Here is a 26,705-nt window from a genome sequence, read left to right on the forward strand (position 1 = left end):
AACATCCCAGCAAAAGACCAAAGATAAAGTACCTCATGTCATATTTGATAAAATTAACATACAATTACCAGCCTCCCACTTTTGTGGAAGATGCTAAAATATGCCCCCCCCCCCCAATGAGAAAAATAAATAAAGTCTAAATGAGGTTACATCAATCTATTATCTCAAATTAACACGTTATGTTTAGGATTTTTATTTTTCAGTTATTCAACATGTTCAATTAACACAAACTTTCACCATGGTGCAGGTGAGCTTGGAAGTGCTGGACGGATGCTTATTCTAAGATGACATGTACAGCAGGTGAACAGCTGATTGGGGTTTTCTTGCTCTGTTTACTGTCATATTAGAGTTGCCTTTCAACCTAGATCTACGCTGCAAAGCAGATCCATTGCACTGTGCCGTCAAAACATGCAATGCAACTACAATGCACCACAGCTCTGGTCAGCATCTCTCTCATACTGGAACCAGTAGGCAGATGATGAATCCAGGAAGGATGCGTAGTTTGTGGTGTTTATACAGCCACAAAGCTGTATAAACACCACAAACTATAACTTGACCCCTGACATGCATCACCAGGCTCTATGTTGCAGCCACCAGGGAGCGCCAACTACTTCCAGAGCAACCAGCCTTGGCAAATGAATCCAAAAAAATGTGGATGTTTTTGCCAAGTTTGTACATCCAGATACCTGAAACACAAACAGACAGAAATGTCTATGATTAATGTGCAACCTGTATATGAAGGGGTTAACAGTAGTTTAACAGTATGTTGCAACACAAATAGTAACATCCCTCCATGCATCACGTGGTTTTGAAAACACACAACTCTCTATTGATTAGTTCTTCAACAAAACTCATTTCTACAGTCACATTTCATTTAAACAGTTTCTCCTATTTTACAAACGTAAAAAAACAAAAGCATCCGTTTACCTTTCAGAGATGAATCCACCAGCAGATCTGTTGTGTGGAAGGACTGCAATTACAATATGAAGTCGGTGTGAGACTCAGACAGGGATCCTGTCTATTCCAGTCTACTGTCGGATAGACACACCCCTCTTTCTTGACCGGGACTACGCTCCAGTGACTGGGGGCAGATCGTGAGGGGCCATGTTGCGAGATGAGGCGATTCCTGATGACCAATGGGGGAAGCCCCTGTTGTGGGGCCCACTGGCCTCTGGGGAGAGGTGGGGGGGGGGTGAGGAAAATGAGAAGTGTTTACTACAGATCAGTTACCATGAGAAGAGGAAGCCATGCCAAGGAGTGGTGAGAGGATGTCACTGTGGGAAAAAAGAATAAAGACAAAAACACGTGATTTGATTCACACACTGCTAATCTTTATTGAGATTTCATGCAGAAGTCAAACAACACAAAGAGAAATGAGAGATGAGGCAACTCAGAAGAGTCAGCAGTCACCCAGCACAGCCTCTCTTTACAGCATCTTTTTTTTAGTTTTATTATAATCCACAGATTTATAAAGACTTCTTCTGCAAAAAAAACACGGCAATGAGTGTTCTTTAGAAACTCATTGAGAAGCTTTCTATTCCAGTCAACGGAGATCAGAAATCTCTGCATTACAGAACACACGTTCAACACCAAAAACAAGACAACAGAAGAAGAAAGGAGATTTCCCTTTTTAAAAATGTGCAATGTGGATGCTTTGTCAAAAAGTGTCCTGAAAAAGTTACACGCTGGGTCATGTTAATGTGCCGCTCTGCCTAATAAGATCATCGTTTAAAATACGCAATCCTTCATGAGATGGACAAGACTGTGAGACAGTCTTTTACAGTTTTTGTGAACTGTTCTTAGATGGCATGTTTGCAGGTTCACGGTATGCACATTTTCAACCAACAAGAATAGCCACATAACCAATAAACATAACTATGACAAGGAAAAGTCAATTAACCAGCAGCAATGTATAAAAAGGAATATTTGAAGCATAAACAAAAGCCAAAAAAAAAAAAAACCCTCACTAAAATACACATTGACAAGCTCATTCTGCTCATAAATGGTTGATTTCACTATCACTAATTTAAAATAATACAACAATTTAAATACTGATTAGAATGAAAAAAATAGTGTTGAATAAATAATTTGTACACTTCTGGTTAAACGGTTTTCATTACTTACAGCTGGCAAAGTGTTAGCTGACTTATAGTACGTGCAGATGTCAAAGTGCACACCTTTTTAAGCTTGTTGTGATTGTGTAACATGTTGCATTTGCTGTTAAGAGTTAAATGTCTCATTTGTAGCACTTTGTCTGCAGCAAGCTCATTTCTGGAAACAAATGTCATGCTGAAAGGTCAGGCCTTCAAGATGTCAGTGGAAAAGAAAAATAAACCCCTTAAAAAAAAAAAAAAAAAAAAAATGTGCAAACTGCTTCTGTAGTGTGACGTTAAATTTGCTGACATACTCAAATAACAAAGGTGTGAATTTCCAAATCAAAGTAACAACCTCATGCAGAATTATCCTTTCACATCCCACACAAAAAAAAGAAAACTTACATTTGGTCCTTTAAGCTCGATTTCAGGACAAAACCCACAGCGTTGCCTACTAAAAGTGATGGGACCTCATCACCAAGTCAAGCATCTGCCTCTTCACAGCTGCTGCAAAGAGCTTCTCAACTAATGACCCTGTTAAGAGCTCCTCTGACTGAAATCCATGACAACCTGTGCTCAGCATACAATTAATCACACAAATGAAAATAACTAGACAGCATTGCTCAGCTGATGGAATTATAACCAACTTTAGCAGCTTCGGGGTAGCTTCCACAAAAATAATCTCAATAAATCTGAAGCGAGCAGCAAACCATCAGCAACGCTGCATTAAGATCTATCAGATGATTCCACGACAAGGCAGAGCCAGCTGCTGGCTCCATACCACTGTTGTCGGTGCACTGTGCAACAAATGCCAATCACAAAACCTAAATTCCCTTTATAGTTTTTCTTTTAAATATCTTCTTTAGGATAGTGTTCACAAGTCTTTACATGTCCCTTCCCTTAAGAACGCCGATCCCCCAGTGAAGTACATCCCTATTGTCAAAGCAAGTGGAGCATAAACTCTTTCCAAAACTCTACGTTAAATGACCATCTCTTTCATATATACGTAGCTTAAATATACACACGACTGATAAACTTGACATTTTGCCATTTACAGATTTACAAATCAACTCAGACGGGATTGCAAAGAAAGACAGATGGACACCAAAACAAGACCCTTGTAGGTATGATCAGAGCTTCTACTGATTATGGTCTGCCGCTGCAAAGAGAGAAATCTGTTTGTCTTTTTAACAGAAAAAAAAGAAACTAAAATAAAGACAAGTGTGATGTCAACTTGAGGAAATTATTACATGAACCCCTTTTGTTTCCTTTGTTATAAAATGAAACTACTTGTTTAGCTGCAACGTGAAGCTCTGCAGTCCACAACAGGCCAAAGGGGGCTTTTATTTCACCCCCATGAAGAAGAAAGCAGGGCACCTCACTGCCTCCATCACTGCTGGCGTAACAAAATAAGCCATCTGGTTTTCCCTTACTGATGAGATGTTAAGTTTTCTCTGTTTTAAAGGAAGCGGATGTACAAAACTGTGTAATGTAGTGGTGTGAGGAGGTCGGTCTGTCCTCAGGTCGTGCTGCTCAGCTGGTCAGGTCTAAGGCTGGGGATCAGAGGTCAAAGGTGGGAAGTCTACATGGCAAACAAAGTGTCCTCAGGTCTGTCCGGCTTCTTCCGACTCGGGGTTCCCTGCGCTGCCCCAGGGTTGCCACTGGGGGGTGATGGTAGACTGGGGACCGTCTCTGCAGCTTTGGCTCTTTCTTCAAGGAATTTATCAAACTCTGGATGAATCCGAGAAAGAAAGAGAATGAAAATCTAAAATATGTCTGGAAACACTGAGGACAAATGGAAAAACACCAACAGATTTTTGTTACATTACCTTCACTGGTGACCCCTTCTTCCCCTTCATCTCCTTTCTATAAAAAAAGAAGAAGAAAAGAATTCCAAAAAGTCATATCTCTGAACTGATTGTACCAAACCTGCTGCAAATCACCAGAAACCAAATTCATATCGGCCCAAACCATCAATTTAAAGAAAAAAAATGAAAAAAGTAAGGAAACGTGTGATTGGTGGACTATTTTCCTCCTTCAATAATACCTGCTAGTGTTGTGTTGAATGCTGTTGGAAAGCCCAATGTGCTACCTTTATAAGGTGTAAGGAACATACTTCCGTGGTATGAGCATCTCAGCTATACATGCGAGTGGTAGGACACCAATTAGTATTATTAAAAGGAAGAAATAATCAACCAAACATTCATTTAATTCCGTTTTAGGCTAATTTTACTTACCTGTCAAAAGAAGACACACAAAGTCGTGACAGTAATTTGTAAAAATTGCTTCCCAAACCAAAACAGAAAACATCACCAGTTTGACAAATTTTACAAAATGAGCATGAAGTCTTCAGATGTTTTAGCATTCATATTAAGCCAGGAGTGCAGACGTTTCTCTCTTAGCTGCATTAACAAAAATCAGCTCAGGCAAGTCAGACGTTATGGTTATGGTTTAGTATAATTACAAAGCAGTACACAGACACACATGAAACCATCCAGATTGTTTATCATTTCTCAGTACTTACATCACATCCAATCATTGAAGTATTCATGCTCATTTCCCCACCATCTTTAAGTGTTATGCTCCCACAATATTCTTGGCAAACTTAGGAAATTAAGTGGGGAATTAAGATGCGACTGACCACAGAGTAATGAAATGTGACACAAGATTAATTTGTTATTTGTTATTCTCAAACTTCAGACACCATTAAAATGAGATGAAAGGAAGCAACAGAGCATAAAAAGGAAAGAAAAGCAAGCTAAAATAAAAATCATGATTGGCTCACCACATCAGTACACAGCCACTCCTCTATGTCATCCATGACAGAGGACTGACCTCCGACACCCTAAGTGCGCCACGGGTGGCCAGAAAACAAAACAAAAACCCGCCGCAAACACAACAGAAAATATGACTTAAAACATGAAACAATCTTTAAAGTCAACTCAAACTAAAATCAACTTAAATAACTGAGTGAGTAAAAGCAAACACAATATGATCAAAACTTAGAGAAACCAATGTTTATGGATGATGTGACACAAATGATCCATATATTGAAACACCAGAGGTTTAGCTCAGATATAAGAAAACTCCATCTGGTTTGAAAACTTCATCCATCCTGCATTTGGGTTTTTTTTTCCCCCCTTGTTTCCTATTTTTATTTTTTCTTTAAAAAGAACAGAAAATAAAAAGCCATGGTAAATATTAAAGCAGGAACAGTTCTGATCATTTTTTAAATAAGTCTATTGGATGAGTGTTATTATTCATTAAAAATGATTTAAATATATTCTGTACCATCTGGATAATCAAATTATTACCATAAAAGTGTCAAATCTAAAAATTAAATAAATAAAGATGACCAAACTTATTTTGACGTCCTGCAGGATCAATAAAAAGATTTGATGGGGTCTTTACACATAAAGAGGTTTTATGAAAGCAGAGTTTACTGCCCAACACATCGCACAGACTCACCCCTCCTGCTGCTGGCTGTTGGACATCCAGAGTGGGCGGAGGGCCGCCAGCTGTTTGCCTGTCTTCAGCTGTAGACCTGAGACAAAACGGATTTGAGATTTTAATATCAGCTGGGCACAACTTTATCCTCCTCTCCTTATTTGTTTGTTGGTTTAAAAATCAACCAATGTTTGTATAAAATCAAAAAGACAACTCGGGTGTAGTCTTACGTCTTCTGTGGTTCAGACATGGCTCCGGTCCTGGTTTGAGCAAAGACATCAAAGTCATCTTGGGCAGGTGGCGGCTTACAGCTGGAGAGAGAGCTCAGGGTACTGCTCACACTGTCTGCACCCATGTCTTTAAAGGACAAAAATACACCTTAGTGTGACATTATAAAGCTTATTTCCAGCAAAAGAAGCCGTTTCCATACAGGTGACTTAACACTAAAAGCACAACTCAGATTGTGGATCTCCCGCAGAAAGTTGCTGAATTATTAATAATCAGGATTACATTGCAATGAATTCTGGTCAGACACAGCTGGCTAAGCCAGTGCATTCATCTGCTCAGCTCTTTCCACACCAGCAGAAAACCAGAGCCCAGAAAAATCAGTTGTGTTTTAATATGATACAATGTAGATACCACTGAAAGACAGGAGGTGGAGACAAATAATAAGGAAGGGAAAACAAGTACTATCATGTATCTGTCAAAGAACAATGTTTCTGATATTGTTGGATTATTATTATTTAAAATGAAACATAAGAACCCACATTTCATGCTTGCATCCAGAGTAGGAAAACATAAAGAAAAAAGCATAGTGAAACATTTACAAACTGTTACAACTTTTATTTGTATCCATGTGCAGTCTAAGAAACAGATTCTGAGCTGCTTTCTGGAGCTGAGATACGACCTCCCAACATGAGGATATTTAACAGATACAGTGGTCCTGACACTTCAGAACGAGACAGTGTTGTCTACCTCATCTTCATGGAAACTTATGTCATCCTGACTGCACATTTTATTGCAGATAATTGGCAGACCGCTCCAAACATGAAGGAGTAAAAATTACGCAGCCTGCTGTAAATAAGTGACGATTAGAATTTTACTATTTTTGTGCAGATCTCTCTTCCTTTTAGTTGACTTTTTTTTTTTTTTTTAAATGTCATGAGTAATGTGGACAGGACCTTCTGGTTTCACATCTCTTCTATTTGTTATGTCAATAAAATAACATAATTTAATACTTGAGGTACTATGGTAAAAGAGTTTCGACTTTATAATTTCTCATATATTATACATATATACATATATACATATATATATATATACATATATATATATATATATATATATACATATATATATATACATATATATATGTATACATATATATATATATATATACATATATATATACATATATATATGTATACATATATATATATATATACATATATATATACATATATATATATATATATACATATATATACATATATACATATATATATATATATATATACATATATATATACATATACATATATATATACATATACATATATATATATATACATATACACATATACATATACACATATGCATATACACATATACATATACATATATACATATACATATATACATATACATATATACATATACATATATACATATACATATATATATATATATACATATATACATATACATATATATATACATATATACATATACATATATATATACATATATACATATACATATATATATACATATATACATATACATATATATATATATATATATACATATACATATATATATATATATACATATATACATATACATATACATATATACATATACATATACATTTATACATATACACATATACATATACACATATACACATATACATATACACATATACATATATATATATATATATATATATATATATATATGTGTGTTTACATAAATTCAAGAATCATGTGAAAAAAAAGCACAAGGATGTTGCGTTTGGTTTTGTTTTTCCTGACAGTAATCAAGCAAAGAATCTCACGTATGGAGCCCTGACACATAGCCTTATAAGATATTGTTAATTAGATCAAGAATTTGGACAGTAAATATGAACATGTTTGAGAATATTTAGGTGAACATATTGGTTTTTAACATGCATACCAAGACCAGCCAGACGGGAGGCCAGGGTGGCTGGAGAGGAGGGACTTCCTTCAGGGGCTGTGAGGGTCGGGGGCAAGCTGGTAGGAGCTGCATTCTGCATGTTACTGACCACCGCAGGGGAGCCTGGCCCGAGGTCTATGAGGTTGTCTTCAGTGGCCTCGCTGAGGACCTGATGAGTAAGTAAATAATAATTAGACAACGTGGCTCTTGTAGGAAATGTCCGGTAGAAATAATAAAAGAAAAAAAGAGAGAGAGGGATTTGGGAGTTTCTGCAAAACAAATCCTTCTGTAGGAGGCCAAGGAAAAGCAGCGTTTTCCAGTATTAATTTCCTTGATTTTATTTGGAAAAAAATATATATTGTGGGATAAAATTTAAAAAAACATAAGTGTGATAAATAACAAGCATCTTGCTTAGTCTTGAAAAACTTGTTGATTAGCTTCAGTAACTTATGAGAATGTTTTCTACTGAGGATTGAAGCCAATTAAATCACTTTCTGGGAAGCTTTTTCTTAAGGGGGTGCCAAAGAAATGTCTTCGTTTTAAAGACAAACAGGTTTTAAAAGGGACTGGCTTGCAGAAATAGACAAACTGATCATGAAATCTTGATATGTTTTGAGCAATGGTAGATACTTCACTGTTAGTTATCCAACAGCATAAAGCGATCCCCTTAAGAAGGCAGAAACAGCAGGGAGGGAGGAAGGAAGGCTAAATCTTTGCAATGATGCAAACATAACATGACAGTGACTCTAGGCACATATTTACTTTGCACATTTGAAGGAACTGTCACTGCCATTTACATCCAGGTTCCTCATATCACTGACTGCTGGGGTCTGCTGAGTTAAAACATGCCATATGGGTGGGTGAGGGGGGGTAATATTTGTGGGAGAATTAGCCCATATCATTTAGCCATGTTTCAACAGTTGCTATGAGGTGGTACTGCTCGTTTAGGACAATATTTCCATACTTGCCTGTCTCAGCTAGCCACAGAAACAGAAGATCAGAAAAGAACAGAAAGGAAGAGACGGTGAATACCATTAGCATGCCAGTGCAGAGACACTATGTAATGGCATGACAACAATGGATGATGCACCGTGCCTAAACAACTGGAAGAAGAAGCAATGATGTTCTAATATCATTGTTTTTTGGGTTTTTTTTATTAGATATGCAGAAGAAGCACGAAGAAACCAACACATGCATTGAGGCATCAAGAGCTTCACAGTACACATCTGTTGGTTTGTAATGTACAGCACATTTATAGTATCTGTTTATGCAGCAGCACTAAACAGATATGCATTAAAAAAAAAAAAAAGGACATTTTTGGATTCACTGCAAAGCAGATATTAAGATTTCACAAAGTTCAACACATAAAAGCTGCTCAGACAAGTAAGGAGTGTAGCTCCTGCTAGTCAGTCTGGCTTTGTTCATGGATGGATGAATGCACTCGCTTCCCTGAATGAACTGAATTTACTCTGAATCCACAGTCAACATGTCCCCCTACTGGATGAAACGTTGCTGCATTGTAAATACATTAATCCATGGAGATAAAAACAATAAGTTATAAATTAATGACAAAATGGATTTTCGTTGGGTGTCCGTTTAATTAGGCACACTGTGCACATGGCAAACAGCGAATCAACATATAGTGCAAAAATATGAAAGTAGAGGTAGACAGATTAATCCATATTTAGGCTTGTTTTTGCCTTTTTTTTTTTTTTTTTTTTTTTTTTTAAATAGCTGGAAACAGCTAACATACAAAACAAATAAAGGCAGCCGCTCCTATGGAGAGCACAGTGTTATGTTTGCAGAAAAAAACCCCAAAATATTGTGGAGCCTGCATCAAGTCCATTTTGAACTATAGCTATTGTTCTGTTTGTTTTGCTCTTGGCACACTATTTGCTCCAAATAAATAAAAATAAAATTTCTCCTTAAAAGTTGGCTTATTTTTTACACTGAAATAAGAAAGAAGGCATGATTGATTTTTTTTCTCTTTTTAATCAAAACTGATTTATTTTTACTTTTTGTGCATATCATGCTAATTAATCTTGTACGTAATGCCGTTGTGGTGATTAAAAACCTTAAATCACCCATCAGCTGCCAAGGTTTCTAAAGATAAGCATCATTAATGTAAACCTCACATCAATTGACCTCTACATGAAATACACTGTCAACCACTGAGTGATAATATGACATGCAAGTTAACAACCTACGATGCAACATGGTGAGTGCACACAATGTGAAACAAAAGCAGACAAGGGGGGAAAAAGATCAAGACACAGCTGAGAAGATTCCAAGAGGTAGTTAAGGAATTTTTAGTGTGATGCGAGTGCAGAGTACCTCCCAGCACTAAACGCTGACTCACCCCATTGTTGACACTCTGAGCTGAGGACCTCCCAGACCTAAACCTCTCATACCTGAAGCAACAAAGAAATGACATGAAAGAAGCAAATAAAAACTCTGCAATCACACAACGCTGATGTGTGTAAATATGATGTGTCCAGTCTACCAAAGAAAAAGGTTCTGTCTGCATTTGTAGAATAAAACAGTTTAACGAATAAACTCCAGGAACAACCGGAGTTTCTCTTTCACCAAACAGTTCATGTCTGTGTGAAGCAGCTTCATTAAGCATGCAGGGGAGTAGCAAGGATTCCTTTACCGCACATTGCTGATGGAAAGTTAACTTATAGCATTTATATCAAATTACATTTGAACCCACTGGGACTATTAAGGAAGTGAGAAAACAATACAGATGCAAGCAGAAAAACAGTATGAAGCATTAATGTGGATTTTTCTGAAAAATGACATAATTCATTTACTCATTCAGACATTATTCATGCTTAATACTAATAAGGTGGTACACACACATAATATTTCTAAAACCTAAGCTTTCAATGAGTTTTTCCACTGTTCTCCAACCTTTCAAAACGTAGGAAAATATTGTTGAGGTCGTCGTTGACGTGCAGCAGCTCCTCGGTCACCGCCTCATTCGAAACGCAGGAGATGAGCTCCACTATCCTCTGCTGCATGGCTCTACAAGTCCTGTTCAGCTCCTACGCGACACAAACCCAAACAATACAAAATCAAGTAACCTTCTCTTTGATTTTCTGTCTTCAGGGTAAGTACAGGTACTTGTATTCCAGTCCTTCATATTTGTTCACAGGCTCAAACCAGCATTTCTGACCTGGAGCAGCTCATAGTCTGAAGGGTCTTCCTGTCCTGGCACCATCTCCGTCAGCATCTCTGACATCACCTTTGTGTTTCCACGAACAATGTCCAACTCACTGCGTAGCCGGCAAATCTGGGTGACAAAGGTAAATTAATTTACAGTTAATTCATATTTAGGAAAAATGGACCGAAATTATCTCAGCAGCACTAACAGGACAGTAATTACCAAATCCAAATAACTGAGCTAGAATTACCAACAATTTGATTCTGCTCTCAATTAATAAAATAAAAAAATAAATAAAAAAATACAAGCAGATGAGTTAAATATATATACTAACTAGATAAATAGATTAAACCAATAAAATAAATGACTAAACAATTACAATGATTTAATAGTTAATAGGGTTGCCACCTTTCACAAATTAAAATAAGGGACGCCCACCACAACCCCAGTCCACATTTCATTGTCCTAATGTCTTAAGTAAAGGAATCCTCAAGTAATCAATTAATCAAACTTTAAGATTGAAATGCTTTAATGAATACATTCTTATGCAACATTGTTGGATATAAGTGATGCTAGTTAGGCTTTATAAAGCTGTGATTACATGGATCTCTACTAACATATGAGGAAAAATACAATAAAGTGCCATATGCACAATATTCAGCTATTGTGTAATTAATTAACCTAGTTCATACTGTGTGATGAATCACATGGCAACAGCACTAGTGGCACTTAAAGGAAGGTTTCTGTGTGTAAAGTGTGCAACATTGAACTTTTAACCCTTTCATGCATAGTGGCCCTGTAGTGAACACCTATTTACAAGCTTTTTTCTTGCACATTCATGAATAAGGATGGTATTTGTGTAAATAAACCACTTCAGTGGATGTGAGTGAGTCATCCAGTACGTTTCCACTTAGTGGAGAATAAATAAATGTAATTGAACATAATTTGATTACACAAGTTAGCCTTTGCGATAGGAAAAGAAAATGATCCTGCTAAATTTGATAGAAGATTTACTTAATATAATTACAATTACATTTTATTTTATTTTTAAAATAATCATAGAATGCATTAAAATAAATCATAAATAAATTCTAAATATCACTAATAAATAAAAAAGTATCATTGCATATGTCTGTAGAGGTAAAATACTGTATTTAAAAAATTGTTGCATTGTTTTTTTTTATTAATTAATGCATGAAAGGGTTAACAAATAACACGTGTCATTTAACCTGCGGTAACAGAGGCGAGGAGCAGGATGACAAATGCTTTATATAATTTATGCCATGGTCGCTAATAATTCGGCAAGTTAAAATACTGTTAAATCATTCTATTGGGCATTTCCATAGCAACGCATTGCCATAGTGTCATGCCGTGAAATGCATGGCTCCTTATTGTTTAATATACATATTGAACAGTATTTGTTTGCTGCCTGTCTCATGATTTGAAAGGAAGTCATGCCATAATTTAACAATACGAATAAAATAGTTCAATACGGATTTCTAGAAAATTACACAAAATACATAAAGCTCTAAACATTTTAATGTAGGAAATGCATAGCCTGTATTTTAATAATAAAAGTTTCCCTATACATTTATTGATATGTGTGTTTATTAACTTTTCATTCATTAAAAATATGTTTTTAATGGCCATTTATACTGGCTAATACAGCATATAAATAAATGATCAACCTCTCCTGATGAGTGCTATTAGATGTCAGACAGTCCACTGTGAACGTGACTGGACAGTCAGTGAAACGTTTTACACTTTGCTTTGTAAACATCATCACTGACGCTGCAGCCAAGAGCACAACTCTTCCCATTCACATCTGTTTAGCAGTGCTTTGATTTAGAGGACGTAGAATACCAGGTGGCCTACAGTACAGTAGGCCTACCAGGTACAGTAGACATATCAAAAGGCGCAGGTCTTCTGAGGAGCGCAGCTGAGTAAAATCTGATGTGACTTCCTAAAACGCAGGCGAAGAGGGGAGGGGGCAGGTACCTGCACAGATTTCATCCTCAAAAACATTTTTGCTGGCTGTTGTATTTTCTGTGTTGAAATGTGTTCATTATTTTTAGACTGAGTGTTGATGTGTGTGACCGACATGTCTAGGTTGTTGGAAAGTTATGAAAACACGGAACAAAGTTCGTTCCATATTGGTTCAATCCAGGACAGTCAATTAAAGGACGATTCCGTATTTTACGGGCTGGGTGGCAACCCTACTAGTTAACAATCAAGAAGGCGTAACAGTGAAAAACTGAAAATGTCTAGCTCTATTTACTACAAGCAGATAATTACCACATTTCACACATTTATGTCTTTAATGCCAACTCCTTTGTAATAGAAAGAGCAAGTAAACAAAAGAATTGGGGGATCGACAAAAGTGTGCTTCCACTGTGAGATTATGCACTGGGAAAAAATGCTTAATGACAAAAATGCAGCAATTTCTGCATTTGTGCATTTTCTGACACAAATCAAATTGACGCTTTTTCATAAATCTGACCTGCTAAATTAGACTGTCTTTCTAAAAACTAGACATTTGTGAATCTGATAATATGAAACGTGAATAAATATTTTACATTTGAATGTTTCTTTCTGCATACTTAAATGAATCTATTTAAGGGTCCTTTGAATAAATAAATCAATCTATAAATAAAAGCATTTTTCCACAGCAAATATGCCGACTATGCTGCTTGTACTGCACATAACTTAGTGCTCTTTTTTGGGGTTTTTTTTTTTTAGAGTGTTAATTGTTATAATAAAAATGGCTGGGTCAGCTAACAATCAGTTAGTAACCAGTGTATAAATCATTAATAATAAGAACTATAACATGAAAACATAAATATTTCTGACAATGTCCACAGCATGTTCACAAAGCCCTTATAGTTACATTACAGTCTTAAATAACTGCAGCCACTCCAGCACCTTCATGTCAGTCAAACAGTTGTGAAATATCAAAATCTTCATATAAAATCCAGGACAAAATTATTGGCTTATTGGCTGGCTCTGCTTTTTTCTACTCTGGCTTTACTTAAGGGTTAAGGGTCCAAACTTCACAGTTTGCCTGACTGAATGTTTTTGTTCCCAAAATTTTAATTATTATTATTCTTTTTGTAATGTGCTGATTTCTTTGTTTATTTTAAAAGTGTGGGACACTGTTGTTAAATAACTAAGCCAACAAAGAGTCAGATTCTGTAGGAATCTACATTTAACACCACTGGCTTGTTAATTCAGTTTAATAAATGTTGCAAAACTCTTTTTATTTGCAAATATATTGTCTCAGTCCAAAAACAGAGTGTAATGTGCAGGGATGTGGGGAATGGAAGTGTATCAGGGGTCAGTAACGCAGTCCAACATGTCTACTATCCTGTTTGTTTTGTCCACATACCATTTAACATTACAAATTTAATTTTTCTCAATTTGGTTGCTTTTTGTTACCTTTTTCATAAAGGTTGACCATTCTGACCTATTTTTTCCAAAATCTACAAGCATTAACAAAGCAGCCAATCGTTAAAAAATGTCTCAATCATCATTTGCACCCTCACATGACGAGCACAGATAGTCTCATTCATTCGTTTTTCTGCACATTACTTTACAACTTCAGAGAAAAAGAGAGTCATGCATCAAAAGTCAAACATCTACAAGAACCAAAAGGTCCAGATGCCTTTTCTTCAAGCATGAAGAACGGCCATGGCCAGGATAAAGGAGAATCTGCGTGTTTTATTTTGAGTTACAGCATCAAAGATGTTTTGTGTGTGAACTCAGGTGAAGAATTACCACAGCAACAGCGGCTAAGCATGCGATGCTGTAATGTTTCAGTCTGTATCACAGTACACATGGCTTGGACTGTCCTGCACCTCAGCATAGATTCAAATGAATCTGAAACAGCTCAGCTGGTCATTGGGTTATAGATGACCACCAACAGATCAATCAGTGTTTTCAGATCACTAATTTCTTAAAAACCTGAAATGCTAACTGGTGCCTGATGTGGAGAAGAACCGACACAAAATGACGATGTTCCACATTCAGTGTGTGTCACCTTCAAACCAGAATCTTATCACAACCCACAGAGCTCACAAACTGTCTAAACAAAGATGTTTTCAAGACAAAACAGAGCCGAGCAGGCTTTTGTATCTTTACAGCCTTGACTGAGAAAGACAAAGAACAACTGCTTATTTCACCCTGATCAGCATGAAGCCTCTACTTTCCCCATACAAAGAACAAACAAAGTGTGGTATTTATGATTGTATAACTGTACCTGTTCAGGTGTAGGATTGATGGATCCAGAGGCATGAATGTTAGGGACCTGAGGGGCGGTATATGCTGGTGGAACAGAGTGCTGTTTGGGTTGAGTGGTGGCGCTGTATTTATGTAGTGTGGAGTCGCCTTCTGGAGCAGATGCTGCCTACAAGCAACAAACAGGGATGTATTAAACATAACAGAATGTGACAAATCAGCCAAGGTGACAATCAGACTTTACTTGGCTTTTACACCAACATGTCAGCTCACAAATGGACTTTTTGGCATGATGCCTCCTACCCGCTGAGGTGTGTGTATAGGTGATAGGGTCTCCAAGTCTGACATGGGAAACTCGATGCCTTTCCTCTTGAGCTCTTCATAAATTTGGACCACACCTGTGAGATCAGGACTGCTCCTAAATGCATCAGCCCATGCCTGCAAAATGCAGGACCAGAGATGGGTTAAAAGAACAGGAAGAATAAACAGAATGGGTGGAGGGAGGGACAACAAACCAAACAAAGCAGGTGTTGTGGGGAAAGTGAAAGAAGCCTGTTTTCAGAACATTTCTGTTTGTCTGCTTTGAATTTATTCAGTCAGCGAATCGCTTTCCACTTAAAAAAGTTCAAACAGACAATGAAATGGCAGATAAAAAATTCACAGGGATTTTGAAAGAAGTCTTATTATAAGAACTTCACTTAAGTTACTTTAAATATGGGTGTTTGTTTGCAAATTCATTTTTTCACGATAGTTCACTTCCTTTGGGTTATATTACAGTAAAAGCAACATAAAGCCTGCAAATACTCCATAGCTGCAAAAAAAGAAAAAATCTTCAAATTTTAATGTGGTAAGGACCTTTTACACATGTTAACATCTAAGACATGATACAAGTAATAAAAGAAGTGCACAACCCAGCCGGTCTGTTCCCCTGCTGACAAAATGCCATCTACAAACCATCTGCTGTGTGATAACTGTGACTGCATATATTTTACCACACCACTTTCCCAGCTGGCATTTCGTCCACAAATTTGTTTGCTTATATAATATACAGTATATACTACATAAACAAATTAAGATGCTCCCTCCCAGCTGCAGCATGCCCCTTCTGAATGCATGCTTTATGGTGACCTCACACAGTGTCCCTGGTGGAAATAAGAGCAGCCCACGTGAACATTGCAGGGTCACCTGAGCTGGAACAGGTAATGAGAGCTGCGGCTGGCTGAAGCCTTGGGGACTCTGCTTTACCTGAGGCTCTGCCTGGGGATGATAGGCCTGTAATAAACACCTTTGCTGCAAATAAGCCTCACCTCTCACTAAATGGCTCAATCAGCAAAACTTATACAGCATTATACAGAATACACATATCCAGCGCAGTAATCCATAAAGCTTTTTGATATGCAGCAACTGTGTAAACCTGATGACCTAGATTGCATTCAATTGAACTGTTAATCTTACCTGGATCAGGGCAAGGACTTTATCTTGAACGATAGTAGGCGGGTTGTTTTTTGGAGAGATAATTTTAACGAGCACGCCATCGACAAAGTCCCTGCTGGTCACTAAAGCATGAAAGCGATGGCCGCAGTTCTTCACACATGTTTCTAGAACCTGAGGGACGCAGAAGATGAAATGTCTTTTAGCACATGCTAATGACTATTATGTAACACAGTTACACATCTCAAAGTGGGTTGCTCGAGTAAAGCCAAAATTGTGTGAAAAATTTGGAAAAAATACTGAATTTCACAATGTAATACATATATGTATATATATATATATATATATATATATATATATATATATATATATATATATATATATGTAGCATTAAGAAATATGGCTATAAAATGATATTAAATATAATGCAACAAGGCCTGCACTCCTGTTTCCTAATCTAACTCACCGTTAAAGTCAGCATTACTTCCCTGTAGTTCCTGTTCCCATTAAGTCTCTTCTTGACAGCTCTGATAGCATCTTTTGGCCTGCACACAAATAAGGACACACATACACAGAAACATGAAGATAACATGCTCATTGGAAAGCTATAAGCAAACAAAACAAGAAGAACAAAGACTTCATCAAGAAGAGGATAGCTTACATCTGTAAACGGATTAAACAACAGGGCTGCAAACTTTAATTTACAGTAGTGCTTCTTCCAATCAAATCACACCCGTTCTTTCGAATATAATCTAATGCTGGCTGTGTCCCCTGTAAAGATGCCCGGGTGGATTTTGTCCTGGAGGCATGGTCATAGTCTCGCCTGTCCCACTGTTTCTGTCAGTAACACACTAAGCTGCACTCATTTATAATTTTCTCCTCACTTGTCAATTTTAATGCTTAGTTTTCAAAGAGCAAGCCACTGCTATTCGTAGGGGCTTCTTGGATAAACAGAGGCTACATTCCAAAGAGTAGTGTTTGCATAACAGCCCGACGTGCACTCTTTTCCTTCCCTATGTCTTGCTGCCCAAAAAGGCTGCAGTCTACCTTGAAATACCAGGAATATGAGCTAACCTTATTTATGTCCACTTTCTGTGCGAGATTGTTCCTCTACGTTTCACTGGAGTTTAGTGAGAAGAGGAGGAACAGCATGTCATTTTATTTTCATTGATTAATTGAAAGATCACTAATATAAAATAGTTATGATAATTCGAGTATATGAAAAAAGTTCAGGAGAAAGCAAGTAAAATATAGAATGGTGAGTATACTTTTGAATGGTTGAAAATAATCATTTCATGTACATGGTGTTACACTATATGTGTGGCCATAATTGAAACATTTACCTCAACTCATACATAAAAACATATCGTAAATCACCTTCCAGCCTTAAAAATGTGAGTATTTGAATTTTGGTTCATATCCGTCAGCAGTCACACATATCTGATAAAGACCTGTTCTCCAGGTGTGTCACAAATTTGTCAGATACACCTGCACAAATTTGTGCGACTTTGTGAGGCAGAAATGTTAAATGAAATAGCCTCATGTTATTGATTTTCACCATTTCTACACTGGCTCAGAGATAATTAACTGCTTTTGACCATTTTTAGCTGATTCAATCTGTACTATAGCAGTGTGAGCAGAGTGAGTGAGTGTGTCTGTGTGGTGTTCCTTTCATTCCCTGCAGACAATAAACTGGTCATACCACAGTTAATAATACTGCTTTTTTAAGGTGTGTACGGCTTGGCTCGTCTAAGCCAGTTTACAACTCACTAATCAAACAAGACCTGGACTTCACACTTAACACTCCAGCTTTAAACATACAGCACAAGGTTATTGGTGCAATGAGATAAGCAGTGAGGCCTTACATGCATCCACCTCACATAATCGGAGCCAGACTTAGGCAGTTAATAGTGGATTAAATGTTGCCTTGAAAGAATGAATAATGTTAACACATGATAGGAATAATGACACCATATGCAGTCTATGACCGAGATGACTACTCACCCATCCTCTGTTTCGTTGATGATGTCACATATTTCCATGTTAAGGGTCCAGTCTTCACTTTGCAGGGAGCCATCAGTGGCTCTTTCTGAAACACACAATCAGTTGATTTAAGAAAAAAAGAATACGCCTTCATAAAATATAGCAAGCCAAATGTATGACGATGACTGATCATTAGCTCCTAGCTAACTCAGCTAGAGTAAGTCTTTCAAAAGGTATTGTTGGGTAGATATATCCGTGGCCTTACATTACCCTTTAACCTAATGGTGTTAATAACAACAAAAAAACAATTATTTTACTAAAAGTGGTGCTCGTAGAAACAGCATAGGTACCGTAACTGCGAGTTTGGAAGGCGGCTAACGGTGGCTCTCCACTGCACAAACTCGTTCAGGGACATTAGCAAGCTAAAGTAGCAAACCCTTACAAGACTGTCTCCACAAAATGGACACGCTTCCAAGACACACACACCCATACGTTCGTGTTTCCATTGCCAAAATTTTAATAACTTACCAATGCAATGCCCCACAGGGGTGCTGAAAGGATTTCCCAAAAGGAACTCCATCTTGCTCGACAATAAACAAGTCAGTCCATTGGATGAGAACGATGAGAACGATACATGAGGAAACCTTCATTAAGGCCCGCCCACGCTGCAGCATGATTGGCTCAAAAATCCTGACCCGTGTCATAATTGGGCAGCTCTCATGTCAAACATAAAGGCTGAGAGATAGTAAATAAAAGCAAGCAAAGGTTGCATAGAAAGAACCATAAAGCAATGGTTTACGGTCAGTTTTGCGAACAGAGGCCACGGATAATCATGATAAATGTCTTTGAAAATATTTGGACTCGTTTGGGTTTTATTTAACAATAAACTTTAGTGGCACACAGAAATTCACATTATATAAATGAAAATAGCAAACTTTAACAGAGTGAGGTAAAGCTACTCATTTGTTCCTTCGAGCCATTCAATTGTAATTGCATCAAAAACTTGTGTTTTGTGCATGTTATTAAATATTGTGGTCTACTTTTAGTACAGATTACAGAAAACATGTGAAAAGGCTTTCAATTTTTACTTTTCACCACACCAAAAAATACCATGACAATTCAAATTTGAGTAATTAATCATTTACTTTAGCATGTATGATTTTGTGAATGTTTCTGACATGCAGCAGGCCTCTACCAAACAAACAGCACATTTAGCTTGAATAGGATTCTTATGCTGCTGCGTATGCGATCTGCAGAATTCAATATTTTTGCTTACAGGAAAACCCAGGCACATTAACATTCCATCTCTAAACAGACAATATCATCATTCACTCTTCTTAGGACATGTGCCAGTGTCCAGAATGTCACGGATGATTGAGAACCGGCTAGAAACCATGTGAAGAGAGTCACACTTGGCAGCTGCCACATATACAACACTGGGAGGAAAAAAAAGATAAAAAGACAGCAAATGTGATTTACTGGAGTGAAATGACTATTACAGCTCAGTGACAAAACAGATGTCACTGCTAAATAGAACAGTCTGGACACGGGGTGTTGGGTATGGCTGGATATAGAAACATTCATAAAACAAATGGTTGGGGTGTTTTAGGGCTGATTCACTGCATGTACTCTAAGTCTTCTCTGTTGATCCATGAGACAGTGGGCGATCCCAGCCTTGTCAGTCCTGCATAAGTTTGCGTTTGACAGTTGAAGTCTCAGATGAGAGTTGAACAAAAAGTGCTCCTGCAGCAGTCCGTGCCCTTAACTCGTACATATCGTAGTCATGAGCCCATTCCACATTTCCCCACCGTTGAATCTGTAAAGGAAAAACAACATAAAGTAAAAAAAAAGACAATAACTGCAGAATTTTTGAGAAAAGCACCAAGCATCAGATATGTGTAGAATTTCTGCATTGCAAGTAAGCTAACCTTATGCGCTTCTACAGTTTTCTACATCATGTGCTGCCAGACTAAATGTAGTCAGAGCTCTTGTCACACTTCACTTCAATAAAACTAACACAAGTCATAAAGAAGCAAAGATTCACTTTGGAAAACTAAACATCGAAAATCAACAAGCTAAAATCATCGGAAAATTCTGGTTACTCTGCAGTACTTCCCTACCTGGTATTCCTCCTCCAGCCTGGACAGCAGCACAGCCTGCTCCACACTCAGGTGTCTGTCAATCATTCCCAGTGACAGCACAACAGATTTCAGCTGGGTGATCACAAACTCAAGCCCTGCACAAGAGCAACCACACATCACATGCAAAAGTCAATACTGCACCAACTTCAGTATTAACTATTACAACAATTCCAAACATCTACTATTCATTATACTATTTACCGTTATCAATTAAACTAAAGTTTAGCATTTTTAAAACCAAGATCCTCTTCATTAAAACATCTTGTTGTGAGGGTTTGGGCTGCTTTACCTGTCAGGGACCAGAGGCTGTATGAACTAAGATGTTGTCGGAACTTGTCTTTGGTTGCCTCTGGAATATCAGGACCCAAAATACTAGAAGAGGAGCCAATTGTGACGTTGTACCTGCAATTCAGTTGTGTGAGGATAAAGATAAGAAAGATAGGAAAATTTATTCCAGCATCATTAGCATGTTTGGTTTGTAATGACAGCTGATGAGCTGTGACTGCAAAAAAAATCCAGTGGCGTTATTACCTGCTTTCGATCCAGTGCAACACAGGATCCCATTCGTTCTTCTGTAACTCAACCAAAGCAGGAGGGTCCTCTACTCTGTAACTGCAAAAACACAGTCTTGGGGGATTTTTTTTTTCTGTGATTGAAGTCACAACCAGCTGAAAACACAACTGTGGCAGTTTTTAAGGGCCACCTTGGTTTGAAAAATATCAATTAGTGAGTGTTCAGATTTGCAGTAGATTTGTTTTGCACAGATTCCACCTCAGGAGGAGTTGGATCCCCAAACTCTGCCCACAGATTATGTAGGTGGGCTTAGATCTGGGCAGAGTTGAGTGATTTACTTGTAGACCACAGATAGACATACTTGGCTGACAGTGGAATTATCCACCTCCACATCTTTATCTCCACCCAGGTTTAACTGCAAATCCTGTTGCATTCACTGTACTTTCAAACCAGTTAAAACTGGTTTGTTCTTGCTTTTGTATCCATATTACATTTTAGCTGCATTACTTTGGTTATTATTGTTAACTTCTAAAAATATTATATACACTATATTGGACAAAAGTAAATAAAAACAAAAATTACTGCTTTCAAGTTTTGATTTCATTATGTGCTGGCCTCCTCTGTAATGGGGACGAGTAGGCCTACAGGAGTGATACAGGACCATCTGGTCTCCTGGTGCACCATGATCAACCTGAAGCTCCAGACAGTAGAGATCATAATGAACTTCAGGAAGGATCCAGACCTGTTCTCCATCAACATCTGTACCTGGCCACCACCATTCCCCGGGAGCTCAAATGGGAGCAGAACATAAACTCCCTCATCAAGAAGACTCAACAAGATGCTGTACTTTCTTTGACAGCTGAAGAAGTTTCACCTCCCAGTGAAGCTGATGATGAACTTCTACACAGCCATCATTGAATCCATCCTCACAGCCTCTTTAAGAGTCTGGTTAGCTGCAGCTATTGCCAGAGACAAGGCCAGAACAGCTTTTTCCCTGCAGCTTGTCAGTCAGCCTGGTGAACAATGTCCCTATCCTACCGCCCGAGTAACCTGCACTCGATATCTCACATTGATTTTTGGCTCCTGGATTGAATCAAAACTTTATCATAACAGAATGTATGATAAAAATAAATAAATAAATACTGACTCAATGCCCACTGAACTGATATAATATATATTATTCCATATTCCACATTTTTTCATGTGGGTATCAGAGGTCCAACAACATTATTTTTTATGTGTATTACCCATAATTGGGCCCAAGTCCTTCATTTCAGCGATTGCAAAAGTAGCTCTAGTGTGTTCTACTGAGAACAGCCTGTTTCTGTGTCTGAATCTTTTAAATGTTCATGAGCAGAGCCAGTCCACATCCCTCTAATGCGGAGGACACGACTTTTACTGGTGCTCGCTGTGATTTCAGAGGGCAGGCTCAGCTAGTCGGAGGAGGGTGTCAAAGTAGAAAACAGAATGAAATTACTATTATTATTTCTAATGTCCTTATATCCTATGTCCTAATGACAACATGAAAAACATTGAAACTGAGAATCTTATCTAACTCTATTTAGCTGTTTTATAATATGCTCGTTCAGAATTAGATGGTAGCAAATATACATTTTATGAAAATAAATGCAAAAACACTTTGGACTTCTTAGGTAAAGATGTGAGAAAAGAGGAATCTTATATTATGTCAACTAGAAATGGAATTTAATCAAAATAAAGCATAATTTCTCAGAAGAAAGAGCAAATAGTTAAACAATTTAGGGATCATTTTTCTCAATGTAATGAAAAATAAAAATTAATTCCAAAGGTTCCAGGTAACACTTGGTACATTAGGAAAGGCTATAATGTTGAAAAAATAGAAAAATTCAGGAGGCAAGTCATTCAGTGATTACAGCTAGACTTGATTCTCTAAAGAAAATCTGGGGCACATATTTACACACTGTGACTGAACACACCTTGTATGTGCATACAAAACTGAAACTAGGAAGCAGTTCTATCTTTTTTTTTTCCCTTCACTGTGCAATTACTCTGTGCTTTCAAAGCCACGTTTTTGTAGCAGTTAATAATTAATTTACCTTGAATTCTTTTTAAGAACAAAAAACCCTGAAATGATGGGACCCGTTACATGGAAGTTTACAACTGGCAGCATGTTTAATGCTATTTTAAAAAACTCAGCTGGATGAAAACAGTGTATGTGTGAAGTTGTATTCTTCTAGTACTTAATACAGACATTAACGTAATATTCTGAAACACAGATTAAAAACAGCTTAATTATCACCAACAATCTCCTGTTATGTGATTTTATCAGCATATTATCTCATTCACCGCTCCCATCTGAAGAGCAGGAAAATCTACCCATGAATCATCTCTGATAAAAATGCATCGTTACTGGGACACAAGATTCCACGGTGATGGCACACAGATCAAATGTGGGGGCTAAAGATCCTGTTGTCTAAAAATTAAACGACTCTGATTTTGGTCATTGTAAAACTTAGATCAATGTATAAATATAATATCATTAAAAGGCGATGCCGAATATAAGTGCCAAATTAAACATGAAGTAGGGCTGGGCGATATATCGAATATACTCGATATATCGTGGCTAGTCCCCTGTGCGAATATAGAAAATGTCTATATTTGTCATATTCGAGTATCCTGTTGTCACGCAGTTGTTTTTAGCTGTGGGCGGGGTTTTCTCACTCCTCCTCGACTCTGCACCGCTTTGCACAGAGAGTTAAAGCAAGCGCACCTAGTTACGTACATAACGTGAGCTACATGCTACGTCATGAGAGGCAGCGTGTAGCCACTTTCTCGCTAAATTTGGTGACTTTTTGTGAAAAGCGACTAGCGACAAATTCAGCAACTTTTACAGGATTTATTGGAGACTTTCCTGGTGTTTTGGCGACTGACTTTAAAGCACGTATTGTAAAGTTATTGTCAGAACGAGAGTCTCTCCCCGTCCTAAAGCACTCAGTCGCTCCGGCTGCAGCTGCATTCAGTCAGAGGAGCAGAGAGGACACCTGCACGACTCCACCTACAGTCACAATGAACAGCCAAATCCGCCACTGATCCCACTCTGGATTACAGAGTGGGATGTAAATTGCAAAGTTTTTCACGTCACGCAAAAATAATTAAATCTATTTGATTACATTCACAGCCTCTGTCACTTACTCACCTCATCCACTGTGTGTGTGACACAAGCATATTTATCTAGCTCGTCATGTCTCTAGAAAGTACAGAAAGGAGTGGGAATCAAATCCTGAATTAAAAGATGGCTGAAGCCGTTTATTGGAGACGATACGAGGACATTCTGCCGGTATAAGACTAATTTCTACACTAAACTCTGCGATTAAAAAAAATACACGACAACTCAAAAACATATCCATAAAGTAAAGCCTTATAATAGTTCATCATTTGAAAAGTCACCCCCTAGAGCACCTATTTTCATACGTTGTATTTATTACATCATGCAAAGGCACTTTATTTTGTTTTAAAATGACATGTTTGTGCCACTGCTTTAACTGTTCAATAAATACAGTTTTGATCAGTTTGCTTCGTTACAATTTCATCCTTTTGGCATGAATGTTTAAAATCAGCATATCTTAATGCAGTATGAACAGATATGTTTTAATGGAGACACAAAATCATCTTACTGATGTGATTGTATGCACCAAAGCATTAATTCAAGGCTAAGGTAAATATCGAGATATATATCATATATCGTGACATGGCATAAAAATATCGGGATATTACTAAAAGGTCATATTGCCCAGCCCTAACATGAAGCCCCACAAATTTTCAGAAAAGGCTTGAAAATGCTTGATGCAGTGAGATTATGGATATTTAAAATCCATGTTGTCAACAGCCTTTGCTGCAGTTTTTTTTTTTTTTAAATCGCTGATGTGTAAACATCAATCAGTGTTTAATATTTGTAAATCTCTGATGAAGTATATATTGATAGAAATCGGTTTTGGCAATCAAACGATTCATGGAATGCTGACTAAATTATAATACTTTATTAACAGAAATAAATGTAAATTAGAGGCTTACCAGATGGTGTCTGTCTCCAGAAACTTCAGGGCTGCATTGATCATTTGGTCTTTGTTGCGCTGAGTGGGATTGTCCAACGCTGTGTTGCACAGAGTGGTCTGTAGAAAGAGTTTACCCACAATTTAGGTCAGTCCAATTTTGAGTCATTATTCCCTTTACTTAAACAAATGCAAACATGAACAGCATGGTAGAACCTTTTGTATTCAATAAGTGTCAATTTGAAGTTCTGGAATAAACCTCTGTCAAGTTATGGATAATCTGCACTTTTTAGAACTACAATTAGTTTTCTAGCCACATTTAAAGAATGATATGTAGGAGTTTCTAGAGTTTAGATGTCCAATTTTGTATTTCAATTGCATATATGTGTAACTGAAAATACATTACAACTTATGAGTAGCACACAAATAGGCATACAACTTTAAATGCATTGAGACTACTAGTATACCAGGGCTTCAGACTGCCAGGACATACCAGATGCATGGTGTAGAACTTGAGTGTGTCTCTTTGAGCATCCCATTCGGTTGCCACGGCAATGGCCAGGGCTTCATTTGGTACTGTGAACAGCTTCCCTCCTGGAGTTTTCAGTTTCCTCCGGTCAAGGTTTATCTCAAACAAACCACCTATATTAAACATATTTTTTAAAATTACATAAAGTCGTTTATCAGAGGAACAGCGCAGGTATAGAAGACAGAAAGGAAATCAAATACCTTTGAGGTAATATTTACTAAATATCTGATTGTCACAAATCCTGACTTGATTACTAATACTTTACTTAGCGCTTACCTTCACCTTGGGATATGCTTACATCTTGATAAAATCTCTTCCTTTCTGGTAAACAGCATAACATCACATCAGTTTATTTAATGTATAAATAATCTCCAAAAGCACTGGTTTATCTCAACATTATTTATCTTACCTACTGAGGCTGTGGAGTATTTTGACGTACACCTGACTAGCTGTCTTGGGCACATTTTACAAATAGAAATGGCATTTCCAAACTGCCTTTGGAGCGTAACTATATTTCTAAACATACCGCAATTTAGATTAAGATGGGAGGCTACTGTAGCTGAAAATAGAGACGACTGCAAAACTAGCAAATTTATACGTTTCTTTCACTTCCTCACTAAATAAGACACAACATTATACCAGTGATATCTTTATCGTACTGTATAACCCTGTTAAGTCGCCTCTATTACGAGTTTTTCATTAGTTTCCCGTATATTAAGCAGAAGCTTCTGCATTTAAAACCACGCGTTTGACCTTCGCTAATTGACGGCGTCGTAAACGTAGTTTAGGGAAATGTAGTTTTCTGAGTGCATCAAACGTATCATTACACAACATTGAAGAAACTACATACAAAGATTCACGTAAAACCTTCCGCACGTTAAGCCAATGAGCTTTTAGGAACTTGTAAGGTGAACTCATTTGACCAATGAGAAAGCTGGATACTGCTGATCACAGAGCAGCGTC

General features: G+C 37.3%; 2 protein-coding genes across 2 annotated transcripts; both read right to left on the reverse strand.

Moving 5' to 3' along the window:
- Positions 1-1,416: 1,416 nt before the first annotated feature.
- tom1l2b (target of myb1 like 2 membrane trafficking protein b) lies at positions 1,417-19,186 on the reverse strand. The gene is made up of 15 exons (XM_079261010.1): positions 19,060-19,186; positions 18,553-18,637; positions 17,015-17,093; positions 16,573-16,722; positions 15,421-15,555; positions 15,140-15,286; positions 10,897-11,013; positions 10,632-10,765; positions 10,078-10,129; positions 7,719-7,887; positions 5,771-5,897; positions 5,562-5,637; positions 4,879-4,938; positions 3,923-3,959; positions 1,417-3,824 (listed from the first exon to the last, which is right to left on the reverse strand). Exons 1-15 carry the CDS (start codon positions 19,109-19,111, stop codon positions 3,676-3,678), a joined length of 1,569 nt encoding a protein of 522 aa, XP_079117136.1. The 5' UTR covers positions 19,112-19,186; the 3' UTR covers positions 1,417-3,675.
- Positions 19,187-19,394: 208 nt separating this feature from the next.
- On the reverse strand, positions 19,395-26,498 carry atpaf2 (ATP synthase mitochondrial F1 complex assembly factor 2). The gene is made up of 8 exons (XM_079260513.1): positions 26,152-26,498; positions 26,019-26,063; positions 25,707-25,855; positions 25,236-25,333; positions 21,204-21,284; positions 20,962-21,074; positions 20,652-20,767; positions 19,395-20,347 (listed from the first exon to the last, which is right to left on the reverse strand). Exons 1-8 carry the CDS (start codon positions 26,264-26,266, stop codon positions 20,210-20,212), a joined length of 855 nt encoding a protein of 284 aa, XP_079116639.1. The 5' UTR covers positions 26,267-26,498; the 3' UTR covers positions 19,395-20,209.
- Between the last annotated feature and the right edge of the window lie 207 nt (positions 26,499-26,705).

This window comes from Telmatherina bonti (assembly GCF_933228915.1).
Source record: "Telmatherina bonti genome assembly, chromosome: 21".
Lineage (NCBI taxonomy): Eukaryota > Metazoa > Chordata > Actinopteri > Atheriniformes > Telmatherinidae > Telmatherina > Telmatherina bonti.

Coding starts and splice junctions, on each gene's coding strand:
- atpaf2 (XM_079260513.1), bottom strand. CDS start 26,266: ATGTTTAGAAATATAGTTACGCTCCAAAGGCAGTTTGGAAATGCCATT. Junction 26,064..26,151: donor ATACTCCACAGCCTCAGTAG/GTAAGATAAATA, acceptor GCTGTTTACCAG/AAAGGAAGAGATTTTATCAA. Junction 25,334..25,706: donor AGTTCTACACCATGCATCTG/GTATGTCCTGGC, acceptor CTCTTTCTACAG/ACCACTCTGTGCAACACAGC.
- tom1l2b (XM_079261010.1), bottom strand. CDS start 19,111: ATGGAGTTCCTTTTGGGAAATCCTTTCAGCACCCCTGTGGGGCATTGC. Junction 16,723..17,014: donor AAGTAATGCTGACTTTAACG/GTGAGTTAGATT, acceptor TGCGTCCCTCAG/GTTCTAGAAACATGTGTGAA. Junction 4,939..5,561: donor AACAGCCAGCAGCAGGAGGG/GTGAGTCTGTGC, acceptor TGGCGCACTTAG/GGTGTCGGAGGTCAGTCCTC.